The sequence below is a fragment of the Podarcis pityusensis genome (assembly GCF_964106645.2).
Source record: "Podarcis pityusensis genome assembly, chromosome: 8".
NCBI classification, from domain to species: Eukaryota; Metazoa; Chordata; class Lepidosauria; order Squamata; family Lacertidae; genus Podarcis; species Podarcis pityusensis.
Window position 1 is genome coordinate 18,119,507 of NC_138033.1, and position 14,145 is coordinate 18,133,651.

At 44.2% G+C, this 14,145-nt stretch overlaps 1 protein-coding gene across 2 annotated transcripts in view; it reads left to right on the forward strand.

The window, feature by feature from the left end:
* Positions 1-14,145, forward strand: part of LOC308484064 (IgGFc-binding protein-like) — a 67,107-nt gene that overhangs the window by 16,409 nt on the left and 36,553 nt on the right. Inside the window, exons 11-19 of one of the 2 annotated variants that reach the window (XM_081018563.1) lie at positions 667-1,240; positions 2,015-2,613; positions 3,177-3,741; positions 4,932-5,509; positions 6,646-7,216; positions 8,309-8,508; positions 9,605-9,985; positions 12,196-12,482; positions 13,878-13,944. In XM_081018563.1, coding sequence (XP_080874689.1) covers positions 667-1,240; positions 2,015-2,613; positions 3,177-3,741; positions 4,932-5,509; positions 6,646-7,216; positions 8,309-8,508; positions 9,605-9,985; positions 12,196-12,482; positions 13,878-13,887 — 3,765 coding nt within the window. In that variant the 3' untranslated portion in view covers positions 13,888-13,944. Of the gene's footprint in view, positions 1-666; positions 1,241-2,014; positions 2,614-3,176; positions 3,742-4,931; positions 5,510-6,645; positions 7,217-8,308; positions 8,509-9,604; positions 9,986-12,195; positions 12,483-13,877; positions 13,945-14,145 lie in introns of those variants that run through there. The other variant, XM_081018562.1, reaches the window with a different exon arrangement.

Consider the following 14,145-nt stretch of genomic DNA (forward strand, 5'->3'; position numbering starts at 1 on the left):
TATCAAGGAGTCCTATCTCATTTTCCTTTTTTTGTATATAATTTTTGTTATATTTTCTGTTTTACAAATTAAAATACTCATTTTACATCCTTAAGATATCACTGACTTCCCTTCTTCTCTTTCAATGGTTCATTTTACATATCATAAATCCCTGCATACTTTACAAAAAACTATACTGTTCAGTATTCCATTATTGCATCCAACAAAACCTATTTACACAGTTGAATTTATCTTTATGCTGCCAGGATGTCCTATCTCATTTTCCTGAGCTTGTGTCACTGTGGCGAGGGGCGAGACAGTGGCAGGGTTGGTTCAGTGCAAATGCATCTGCAGAATTGGCTCTGCTGGTGTGTTTGCCTCACTACATCCTCACTGCTGCCTTGCCTCTCCCCCTTTTGAAAAGCCGTAACAATGATGGTGATGGGAGCCAAGACTCCTTAAGTGGTAACAACACAATTCCTAACCATGTCTGCTGAGATACAAGTACGATTGAATCCAGTGGGACTTGCTGCCAAGTAAGTGAGGTTATAAGGCTAGGATCAACCTGGCTGTACCTGTTTCCTGAAGTTGTGACTACATGGGATTGTGTGGCACAATCTCCAAAAAGTCAAAGAAAACCAAAGGAATCATTCCTGTGTGTGTGTTGTCTTGCATTTCTGCCTCTAGCTGAATGACAACATTGTCAGCCTGCCACTGACTCTTGAATATGGCAAGATCAAACTGTACCAAAGTGGCACCAATGCTGTCCTGCAAACAGATTTCGGCCTCCAAGTGACGTACGATTGGAAATGGCACCTAGTGATCACTCTCTCCAGCAGCTACTATGGGACCATCTGTGGGCTGTGTGGAAACTTCAACCAAAACCCTGCAGATGACATGGTCTTTCCCAATGGCACCAAGGCTGCCTCCATCATAAGCTGGGCCAGCAGCTGGAAAGTCAAGGACCGGGACCCCTTTTGCTGGGATTACTGCCGAGGGAATTGCCCAACATGTGATGAGGGCAAGAGGGTGCTGTATGGAAAGGAAGAGTACTGTGGGCTGATCAGCAAAACCTCAGGGGGCCCCTTCAGAGAATGCCATTCCATAGTGAATCCAGATGACTTCTTTGACAGCTGCATTTATGACGTGTGTCTCAATGGAGGAGCCAAGAACATCCTTTGCCAGGCCTTGGAGGCCTATGCTAAGACCTGTAGGAAAGAGGGTGCCACCATATATGATTGGAGGACAGCCTCTGGCTGTGGTGAGTACTTTTCCTTTATACACACAATGTATGTAATGACACCTATGGCTTAGAGCAGCAGTGATTATTAATAGTCCACAGGCCTTCAACTTCCACAAATATCTGACGCCACACAAAGAGGCAGGGAAAGAAAGCCACAGTGCACAAGATAGCCTACTAAGTGCATGCTTTTTCATTGCTAAAAGCATAAACAAGAGGAAAACCTCAAATGAGATACCCTGTTTGCTTTGTAAATCAGTTTGTGGTTGAGAATAGCTGTATCTGAAGCAAACAAATCCATGAACTACATCACTCCTCTAGCAGCAGAGCTTCGTGAATCTCTTTGGCTATTGGAATGAATAGAAGCATGGCTGGACCAACACATTTTGCTACCTGAGTCATAAGAACACAAGGTCTAGCATCCTGCTTTCACAGCAGCCAATCAGATGCCCATAGAAAATTCACAAGCAGCCCATGAGTGCAACAGCACTCTCCCTACTTCAGAGTCCCAGTAAAGGGTATTCAGAGGCATTCTGTCTCCCACAGTGAAGGTAGAACATAGCAACCTATTCACCATGAATTTGTTTAATTCTATTATTGTTTAATCCATCTGACCACGTGGCTGCTGGACCTTATGTTATCCTGGGAAAAGGATAGTATATTTCATGTAAGTGCACTTTTAAACTCCCAGTGTTCCTGCTTCCACATACAATATCAGCAATAAGAGCTCTTGCGAAGTTGAGACTTCAGCACGTTTTATCAGTTCTTAAATTCCTGATGTTCTCCTCCTTACAGCCTTGCCGTGCCCTCAGAATAGCCACTATGAGTTCTGTGGCAATGCCTGCCCTGCCAGCTGCTCCGACCGCAATGCTCCCTCTTTCTGCATGCAGCCATGCGTGGAAGCCTGCCAGTGCAATGATGGCTACGTCCTCAGCGTCGACAAGTGTGTGCCTGTCGGGAGCTGTGGCTGCACCTACAATGGGCTCTACTACAAACCTGGAGAGGAGTTCTGGGCTGATGAGACCTGTGGTTTCCGCTGCACATGTGATCTCACCCTGGGCTTTGCAGTGTGCAAACCAGCTGGCTGCAAAGCTAGTGAGCAGTGCACTGTGGTCAATGGAGTCCGGGGCTGTTATCCCGTAAGCACTGCTACTTGCTCAGCAACTGGGGACCCTCACTATACAACCTTTGACGGGAAGAAATATGACTTCATGGGCACCTGTGTCTACCAGCTGGTTGGGCTCTGCTCTAAGGACCCGACTCTCAGGCCTTTCACTGTCAATGTGGAGAACAACAACCGAGGCAACCCAAAGGTGTCTTACACCAAAGTGGTGACATTGAAGGTCTATGATGTAACCGTGATTATGAGCCAGGAGCATCCACGCAGGATCCAGGTATTGACAAAGGAAATTGATGTATGTATGTATTTATGTATGTATGTGGAGGTTCTTTGCGTCCTTTCAGGACCCCTAGGGAGGGTGGCTAAGGCTCTTGGAATAGTTTCTGTATCTTTGGACACTGTAGCTTTAACTACCTGGGCTCTTCTTATGCAGAGTATAGGCTACGTCACGTAGAGATGTTGCACAGTTACAATCATAATTCATTGTGGATTATATGCAGCTGATGGCCCACTGAGGGCTGTCAATTGCAGCTCCTGAAGATGGAACTAGGCAAAGGTGGTTTGTAGTCAGTGAGAGCAGGATCCCCAGCTGCTCAGCAACAGTGAGTTAACCTGCTTTTACTCTGAAAGAGTGCTTTAACAGTCCACCCCTATTCACAGAGAACTCTGAGTACAGGGGTTCCCTGATAACTTTCAGCAAACTCTGGCTTCCAGGATCCTATTGGAGAAGCCACAATTGTTTAATGTGCTATCGTACTGCTTGAAATGCATGGTGTGAATGTAGCCTTCCATTAGATATGTCTTTACGGTAACATTTTCTGTTGTATTACATTCCAGGTCAATGGCGTCTTTGTGAACCTGCCTTTCTACCATGAAGACAAGATAAAAGCTTACATCAGTGGGAATGAGGGTGTCATCAAGACTGATTTTGGCCTGACGGTAGCCTTTGACTGGAACACCAATGCCAAAGTCACTGTACCCAGTACATACGCCAATGCCGTTTGTGGCCTCTGTGGCAACAACAACTTGAACCCCAATGATGACTTGACCATGAAGGATGGGAGTCATGCATCCAGCATCTCCCAATTTGCAGAAAGCTGGAAAGTCGGAGAGGCCCCTGGGTGCACACCGGGTTGCACCACCGATTGCCCGCCATGTGGAGATGCGCAGAAAGAAACCTACAAGGGCGACCAGTACTGTGGCATCCTCATCAAAAAGGATGGGCCATTCTGGCGATGCCATGATGTCCTTGACCCAACACCCTACTTCACAGATTGTGTCTTTGACACCTGCCAGTATCATGGTCAGCATAAAATTATGTGTGATGCCATCAGCGTCTACGTGGCAGCATGTCAGGCTCTGGATGTTGAGATTGAAGAATGGAGATCAAACTCCTTCTGCAGTAAGTGTTGCCTCTCGAAGCTTCCATAACTCACGTCATCTATTGTTGACACTGACTGGCATTGGTTCTCTAGGATCTCAGCCAGGGACTTTCCCCAGTCATACCTGGGGCTGCTGGGGGTTGAACCAGCTGTTATTTGCATGAAAAGCACATGATCCACCACTGAGCTGCACTCCCTCCCCTAGTTCAACTTTAGGGATGTGCATGAGTTGAAGGGAAGTGCTGCATAAACTTGACATTCATCAAATTTTGAAATGTGAGGTTTGCAATTAGATTCTTTTCTCCCTAAATGTATTTCAGCATTCGTCAGAGTATTTGAATAGGTACCAGATCATTGTATAAAGGCAAATAGCAACAGGATCCTCTCTCTTCCACAGCAGAGACAAGGTCTTAACTCTTATGGTCTGTTATTCAATGTTAGTCATGCTCAGAGTACACCAGTTGAAATGAATGAACATGACTACCTTAGCTTTATTAATTTCAATGGCTCTATAATGAGTAAAACTTAATTGGATACAGCCCATAATGCTTAAGATTATTATTTTTTAAATACCCTTGGATTTTGAAAGACCAGTTGGAATCTTTTTGTTTAAGCCTCTTGACTTGTCAGCAACATCCATGACTTGATACATACAGGTCACATCAGAGCTAAGATTCCCCTGAAAAATTCAGTCGGAATCCAATCTGCATATAGCAATTTTGACATTAGATGTGAAGCATTTTGCATTTACTGATCTCCACATTCAGATTGAACATTTAAGTGTCAATTTCATTTCAACCTTGATAATGCAAGTAGCGGGGTTTCACATCTATCCAATTTTAAATGTTGATCCTGGAGAGGGGCAAGGAAGCAGTATCATTCTTAGTCTGAACCATCCAGGCATTTAAAATTCTGTAACATCTCTTAACAGGCTTCGTTTTGAATTTCTTCAGCAATTTCAAGTGCTGCAGGGCAAAGCAATATGATGATGATGATGATCAATGAGATACTTCTATATTCTCAAACTATTCCATTAATGGATTTAAATATGAATTCAGATGACAGCCTTCACTAAAAACTAACCAGTAGATGGCACTGCATAAATAGAATAGGCAAAACAGTCCGGCAGACCTCTTCCTGACCAGGTCTCTGGAACAACCTCTGTCCTAGCCTGAAATTCTCCACAGTCTGTTTTTGTCCTTTCTTCCAGGCCCTGCCTGCTCACCCAACTCTTACTACGAGCTCTGCGGAAACGGCTGCCCTGCCACTTGTCATGGTCTCTCGGCTCCTGATTGCTGTGAGATGTCCTGCAAAGAAGGATGCTATTGCAATCCAGGGTTTATCTTGAGTGGGGACCAATGTGTCTCCATTGGTGATTGTGGCTGTGAGCACCAGGGCAACTACTACAAGAAGGGAGAAGTTTTCTACCCCGGTTCCTCTTGCCAGAAACGATGCCAATGTGCAGACAATGGAGTTGTTCAATGCCTGGACTTCTCCTGTGGGCCCCATGAGGAATGTAGGGTAAAGGATGGTGTCCACGGCTGTCATCCTGTAGGCTCTGGTACATGCAGTTTGGCTGCAGGCTCCCACTACCTAACTTTTGATGGACGGGCCTACGACTTCCAAGGAACCTGCACTTATACTTTGGCTAAAGTTGTTGGTGTGGGTTCTCAGCTGGCAAACTTCTCAGTGGTGGTGGAGAATGAAAAGTCTTTTACCAAGATGATTGTGGTCTCTTGTCATGGATATACCGTTGTTATTGAGAGGGCAATAAAGTGGAAAGTCAAGGTAAGTTCTGTTCTGGGTTTAGCCTCTTTGAAGTAGAAATGCCAGCAAAGTTCACTAGCAGTTTCTACAATTGCAGGAGTCCCTGGGAGAACGTTGTCTCCCAATGTCCACTGCACCCCATCTTACAATCTGGGTTTGTCTCAGTTTCTCATTTTTTCCAATATTAAATTCAATTCTCCATTTTTTCCCCTGCAGCAACCTGTTATATAAATGCTTTAAACAATAAAACATGATTTTGAAATAAAAACATGCAAGTGATAAGGGAACTGTATAGGAAATGTAGGGTGTGTTGATTTCATTTTTTAGGGTTTTACGGAGTTTAGGGAGGTCCACTAGAGAAACAAGCAAGCTGCTTGGATCTTAGACTAGGATGCTGCTGCTGGAAGCTAGCCTTGATTTCTCCCCCCACTCGTGTTTAGATTGAACTGATGAGTGCTAGGTAGCGGCTCAGAATCCTTTTGAAGCATTCATTTTGGGGCATCCCATGTCCCCTCCCAACTGCATAGCAACTACCAGAGAGTAAGACCCACTGGCAACACTGCAGGGCTGTTCTGTTGCAAACCCTTGATCCCTTTTGACTATGGTCTTTAGGTCTTTAGTGACTAACAAATTATGATTTGCCCTGTAGTAATGGTATTGTGTGGTCTGGCTCTGAGGTATTAGCTGTGCTGGTATTTATTGTACATTTTATGCTTGCTTTTGTCTTTTTGAAGGAAATTTATATTTAAAATGGTTTTAATATTATATCTTACAGTGTATATCCTAATACGTTTCTATCTACTCTGCAAAAAAAGCCTGTGGATTTGTTGCCCTAGGGAGACAGGGTGCTTGAATCCACTTGAATGGCACAAACCTAAATTTCTGCTGCGTGTTTGAATCCTTCCAGAATAGTGGGAGTCTAGAGGAACCCTTAATTTGTAAACTGCTTCTGGAGGCATTCTATTATTATTATTATTATTATTATTATTATTATTTATATACCACCCTATACGCACAGGTCTCAGGGCGGTTCACAGAATAAAATCATAATATAAAACTACAAAATACATTCTTTGCCTGAAAAGTGGTATATAAATCCATTAAATTCTGACAATTTTAAACTGTGTCCATGGTCACCTTCTCTGTGGTTAATGCAGGTGAATGGAGAGCTCTATACACTGCCTATGAAGACAAACGATGGGAAACTCTGGGCCAACCAGGAAGGCAACAATATCATTCTCCAGTCCAACTTGGGTCTCCAAGTCCTTTTTGACACCTCCTCGTATGTCCTGGTGTCTGTCCCCAGTAACTATCAGGGACTTGTCAATGGCCTATGTGGCAATTTCAATAAGGACAAGACTGATGACTTTACTCTACCCACGGGGGAAAGAACCCAGAATGTGATCGAGTTTGGGGCCTCTTGGAAGGTTCCCATTGATGGTATCAGATGCTCTGATGGTTGTGGAGATAAATGCCCCATCTGTGATGCAGCCAAGACAGCACCGTACCGACCGGAGAGTTCCTGCGGAATGATCCAAGCCCAATCTGGCCCCTTCAGGAGCTGTCACTCCTTGGTGGACCCTGCTGAATACTTCAACCACTGTCTGTATGACATGTGTGCAGCCAATGGTGCCGGAGAAACTCTCTGTAGGAGTATTCAGGCCTACGTAGCTGCATGTCAGGCTGCAGGAGTTACAATTGGAGCCTGGAGAACAAACAACTTCTGCCGTAAGTTTGCAAAGCAGCAACCTGCAGTTATTGTTATTTATTATTATTTATTAAATGTCTATGTTATTTATGAAATTTCTATGTAAATCACAGGGTGGTTTACAATATAAAAACACAAGAATATGTAACATAGTAACCAATAACGACAATACTGCCCCCACAGTTTAAAAGGCCACTGTTTATTTAATTAATCAAAGGCCTACATTTTCTAATCTTCTTTCCCCACCAAGCACTCCTTATGTTAATGCTCCAGGTTATAATGACTTGATATCTCTCCCTCTCTCCCCCTCTCTCTCTCTCATCCATCCATCCTGTTATATTGGCCAACAGATACTTCAATGGTATCTGTATTTGGATCCCATAGAAAATAAGCTATTTCTTTAAAATTAAATACCGTATTTTTCGCTCTATAAGATGCACCAGACCATAAGACGCACCTATTTTTTTGGAGGAGGAAAACAAGAAAAAAAATACTCTGAATCCCAGAAGCCAGAACAGCAAGCGGGATCGCTACGCAGTGAAAGCAGCAATCCCTCTTGCTGTTCTGGCTTCTGGGATAGCTGTGCAGCCTGCATTCGCTCCATAAGACATACACACATTTCCCCTTACTTTTTAGGAGGGGAAAAGTGAGTCTTATAGAGCAAAAAATACGGTAAATAAAAAGCGAATTTCTTCAGCCTCTGTTTGTGAAGATGCATTGCCTATAGAAAATGGTTTCACCTTCAGCATTTAGATCAGGGTGGAGAACCTCCAGCCTGCAGGTCAAATTAGGCCCACCAGCACCCTTCCCATTTGGCCCATGAGGCCATTTTGGTCAAGCCACCTTTGCCTACCCTACATATACAGAATCAGGTGTGGAGCAGGCATAGGTGGGGCTTCCACAGGTATGTGTGGGCAGGTTTCCACAAATTTTAACAATGGAGTAGGTGTTTTATTGAATTTCTATTTTCCTTTGCCCTTATCATACACCCTAATGAATATAGGCGATCTCTCCCCTGCCCCCTAACTTAAGAATGCTTAGCTAATGCTCCGTATGTGTCTGGACCATCACTGTCTCCTTTCATTACTTGTCTCCTCTCCCTTCCTTTTCAGCTCTCACTTGCCCATCCAACAGCCATTACGAGTTGTGTACAAAGACCTGTGATTTCACTTGCACCAGCTTATCCACTCCAGGCCGGTGCACAAAACAATGCTTTGAAGGTTGCCAGTGTGATTATGGCTACCTGTTTGATGGTGACAGGTGTGTGGCAGTGGGGAACTGTGGCTGTTTGCATGATGGGCGCTACATAAAGGTAAGTACAGTGAAAGTGGCGGTGTCCATGAATAACACTCTAAGCAAACCCAAAGAGCTAGTTTGTCTAACCTCCTTAGGATGGCCGCTCATGCATTGGCCACCAGAAAAAGAAGACACGTCTGTGGCACCTTCTCCTGCTCACCCTAGGGTCACGTAGAGTAGACGAGGAGAAAGGGTTGCTGAGAAAGGCCAAGGCTGCAGAGTGACGGAGAGAGAGTGAGACAAGTTGGGGAGAACCTCTGGACCAGCAAAGCTGATGGAGCAGAGCAGGAAGGGACATAGGGAAGCAAGTGCAATATATGAAGAGAGAACATAGCATAGTCGGGGTTGAAATTGATTTAATGCTAATGCAAGTAAATATGACCTCTTTTAGTATCTATTTTATTATCAGTTTATCATTTGTGTAGCATTGGCATACCCTTATGGATATAGTTGTATAGTTGTATGTTGTTGTTTAGTCATTTTGTTGTGTCCGACTCTTCATGACCCCATGGACCAGAGCACACCAGGCAATCCTGTCTTCCACTGCCTCCCGCAGTTTGGTCAAACTCATGCTGGTAGCTTCGAGAACACTGTCCAACCATCTCGTCCTCTGTCGTCCCCTTCTCCTTGTGCCCTCAATCTTTCCCAACATCAGGGTCTTTTCCAGGGAGTCTTCTCTTCTCATGAGGTGGCCAAAGTATTGGAGCCTCAGCTTCAGGATCTGTCCTTCCAGTGAGCACTCAGGGCTGATTTCCTTCAGAATGGATAGGCTTGATCTTCTTGCAGTCCATGGGGCTCTCAAGAGTCTCCTCCAGCACCATAATTCAAAAGCATCAATTCTTCAGCGATCAGCCTTCTTTATGGTCCAGCTCTCACTTCCATACCTCACTACTGGGAAAACCATAGCTTTAACTATACAGATCTTTGTCAGCAAGGTGGATTAGTTGTATAGCTGCATGTTTTAAATACTTTGGTTCTGTAAATATACATTTTGAATGTTTGCTTGCAAATGGAATTCTAGTATCAATCATATATAATTGTGCATTTAAAATTTTAATTTAACTACACTTTTCTTATCTCCCTCTCCCTTTTGTGTGTTATAAATCTTTCAGGCTGGCGAGACTATTGTTTTTGAAGGTTGTTCAACCAGCTGCACTTGTCGCCCAACAGGCCAACTGGTCTGTGAGGGAACTAGCTGCCAGTTAGGAGAGATTTGTCGCCTCCACAATGGTGTGCGTGGTTGCAGGGGGCAGGAAGGCGAGTGCATCATCGTCCCTGGAGCACGGTTGACCTCCTTTGATGGCGTCTCTGGGGGAATCCTTTATGAAGGAGCTTACGAGGTGGCTTCCCTTTGCAATGAAAATGACCTCCTTTGGTTCAGGATCATAGCAGTGGTCAAGAAATGCAACGAAATGGATTTGCCATCAGTGTCGATAATACACGTATTTTTCCAAAGGATGCTTATCACTGTAAAAACAAACAAGGAGGCATGGGTAAGTTTCGAAGGCAGGATCTGGGGTCATCTCCTGTGTAGGTCATACATAATAAACATTACTGACTTTAGCCCATTGATTTCAGTGGGCCTGCTCAGAGAAAATGCTAGTTGGAGACAATCCATTATTTAATGGTTTGTTCATTTTCTGCATTTATGTAGTGAAGTTTCATTAAAATTCTCTAGGTAGCTTACAATATAGAGGTAAAGAAAACAAATAAAACAAATAAAAGTAAAAAGAAAATATAACACCAATAACTACATAAGATAGCAAAAAACCAAAAGTAAGCCTAAATCACCTTCCATTGTAATTATCTCACCCATGGTCTCTCCTGGCTTTGGAGGGGGCAAAACAGCTCCTTTTCAAGGGTGCAAGGGAGCCTACAATAGGTATGCCTCTGGCTCTGGTCTAAAACAGAAGTAGAAAATCTGGGGCCCGGAGACAAGATGTCATCCAGGCCTCGTGGTATGGCCCTCAGTACTCTCTCCAGGCTACTCCCATAGCCAGGCTACACCCCTCACTGGTCTGCTCCATTCCATTCCCATTAGTGCTTTTGCTTGGTTGGAATGTGCCTCTGAGCTGTGATTCTACCTCTTGCTCACCTGGGCAAATGGTAGAAAGGTTTGCATGTTTAAAAGACTTACTTTTGTGTGGCTGCTATGTATCCTACCATCCAAAGGTAAGAATTGCATGCATGGATCTGCCCACTTTATTCCTATGGCACTGGCTGCCATGTAGCTCCCAGAATGCTGCCATGAAAGAATATGGCCCTAGAAAAGCATTCCTCACTCTAAAGGATTATGAATACAGTGGTGCCTCGCAAGACGAAATTAATCTGTTCCGCGAGTCTCTTCGTCTTGTGGTTTTTTCGTCTTGCAAAGCACGGCTATTAGCGGCTTAGCAGCTTAGCGGCTATTAACGGCTTGGCGGCTTAGCGGCTTTAAGAAAAAGGAAACAAACTTGCAAGAACTCTCAAGACGTTTTGTCTTGCTAAGCAAGCCCATAGGGAAATTCGTCTTGCGGAACGACTCAAAAAACGCAAAACCCTTTCGTCTAGCGAGTTTTTCGTCTTGCGAGGCATTCGTCTTGCGGGGCACCACTGTAATGGACAATATATGAGGACAGAAAGAGGGGGTGGTGGTTCAGGGCCTAGCTATTGAGAAGTAGATGGTGGCAGAACAAACCAGAATTGTACAGCAGTAAAAGCAAAGACTGAAAAGGGTACAGTGATACCTCGGCTTAAGTACTTAATTCGTTCTGGAGGTCTGTTCTTAACCTGAAACTGCTCTTAACCTGAAGCACCACTTTAGCTAATGGGGCCTCCCGCTGTCACTGCGCTGCTGCTGCACAATTTTTGTTCTTATCCTGAAGCAAAGTTCTTAACCCGAGGTACTATTTCTGGGTTAGCAGAGTCTTTAACCTGAAGCATCTGTAACCTGAAGTGTATGTAACCCGAGCTACCACTGTACTGTGTTCTGTGGAGGAAAATTGTCCCTGGGGGGTTCAAGTATGGAGGCTCACACCAAATTCCCAAATTGGTCAGACTTTAATCTGTTGCAGGAAAGAAAAATGACCAGATAAGAAAATAGGCTGTGCTCTTGGATTGGTGCTCTAGTTCACCACACACACACACACAGCACACAGGGGCTTGCCTTTCATGTTGTTTGTGCTCAGTGTGTGATAATCAGTTACACAGCTACTGAATTTGGAGTAATTTTGGATATGATGAATCAGTAGGAATATGCAAACTGTCTCTGCATACTCATTCCTCTTGACCAAGGGTGGGGAATCTCGAGTCCAGGAGCCCAATGCAGTCCTCAAGGCCTCTCCCTTTGGCCCTTGGGACTTTCCCTAGGGCACACCTCTTACCAGTCCTGTTCCATATCTTGTCACATGCTTTTGCCTGACTGGGATGTTTTATTGAACTGTGATAATGTTTTTGCTTGCCTGGATGGAGGGAGGGTGGAATGCTGTTTGTCCATGCCTGTGCAGAAACCTTTGGGTTTTGTGAGGCTGGAAGGTCACCTACCGTACAACAGTAACAGTCCACCCATTACTCCATCCACTTTGGCTTCTGGTCTCACCCACCACTGATATGCGGACCCAAGAAAGTTGTCCATCAGGGAATGCAGCCCTCAAGCTGAAAAAGGGTTCCTTTCTTACTCTAACCATTAACACAACACCTTTCACCCTCCTTTTCTGAATTTCAGGTCAATGGGCACCAAGTGACACTCCCAGCAATGGTATCTGCAGGTGTCTCCATAAGCCTCTCTCAGGATGGCGTCGTGATTAATTTGGCCTCCGATGTAAAAGTTCTCCTCAGAGCCTGTGGGGAAATGACAGTGGAAGTCAGCGAAAGCCTGGAAGGAAAAGTCTGTGCCTCCTGTGGCAACTTCAATGGAAATGGTATTGATGACCTGAAGCTGCCCAATGGGAACGTAGCAGGAAATATTGCTGAGGTCATTGATTCCTGGAAGGCCAAGGACTTCACTAGCTGGTGAGTGGCTCTGGGGGAGGTTTTTGCCTAAAGAGGATAAAAGAAGTACTTTGTTGTTTGATCCTCTTAGGGACTGAGGAGTTGTTCAAGGAGTCCACATCATGGACTAAACATAGTCTGCTCTGAAGCCCCCAACCCATATTGCAAGTTGGAACATGGCCTGCCCTGGAACCTGTCTCCCAGACAAATCTCCTGAAGTGGTCTGCTACTTGTCTCTTTGTTCTGAGTTGCATCTAACATTAAACATTTCCAAAGCAGACTCACTGAAATTAACGGACATTACTCCATCCAGCTCTGAGGGCCTTCTGGCAGTTCCCTCACTGTGAGGGAACCAGGCAGAGGGCCTTCTCAGTAGTGGCGCCCACCCTGTGTCAAGGAAATAAACAACTATCTGACTTTTAGAAGACATCTGAAGGCAGCCCTGTTTTGGGAAGTTTTTAATGTTTGATGTTTTATTGTGTTTTAAATATTCTGTTGGGAGCTGCCCAGAGTTGCTGGGGAAACCCAGCCAGATGGGTGGGGTATAAATAATACATTATTATTATTATTATTATTATTATTATTATTATTATTATTATCTTACGACCATTAATTCTAATAATTCTACTCTGGCTAGAATTTAGTTGGCTACAACCCAATGTTTCACTAACGGGTCCCAGGGCAGAAATACAGCAATAAAACAACAGCAAACTGTTTAAGCAATACTCATATATATGAAAACACCCTTAAAATTTAAGATCAACTAGCAACAGAGAAACAACTTCTATCTGAGTGGCTTGTGACAGTTTTGAGTTCTCAGCTCTCTTCCAGAGGCCAAGCTGAAGAGTTGCATCTTCACTGACTGATGAAAAGTCAGCAGCATCAGAGCTGAGGGGAAATCTGCACATGATATGGGGGAGGGATTTGTGTGCTCCATCAGCACATGGGGGAAGCCATCTCCCCACCACCACAACCAATACGAAGTCCCTTGGGGCAGGATGTCATTGGTCGGTCATGATGCACTTCCCAAGGGGAAGTTGCCCTAGTCTATTCACAGACACACATTAGTTGCTGTCCTTGCTCGGTGTTTCAAGCTACTAGGATTATTATTTTTAAAGAAAGAAAAATGTAAAACAATGCCCAGGTCAGGAGGACAAGGCAGTTCATGCCACAAGTTCTTCCTTCAGACAGCTGGCTGGCTGGCAGTCAGTTGTTCCCTATAGACAGCAACTAGCATCTGGCAGCAGTCAGCAGATTGTAAAACCAGAAGGATGAGTTACATTCAGAGAGCAAAATACTCATAAACTGAGCCATTACTATTCAATAAAATTCTACAGTTGCATGGGAAGTATTGGACAGTTTCTCCCTGATACATAAACAAGATCATATTGACTTCTTCAAAATTTTCTATTCCAGTGATGTCTGATCCAAAGGAAGCGACTCCCTCTGCTGCTTAACTGTTGGCGTCAACTATTTGCATCTGGCTTCACATCTTCATGTTTTCCAACCTGCTATCTGATTGCCAAACAAAATGATGACACTTTTTCCTGAGAATCAATAAATCCTTTTTTTTGGAAAGCTTTTCTACACTGACTTCACTTTGTCGGCATGATTTTATTTCTGTAGATATGCAAATAAATAGGATGGGTGGTGGGAAACTCTGATGGCTATGTTCAAGCAAGGA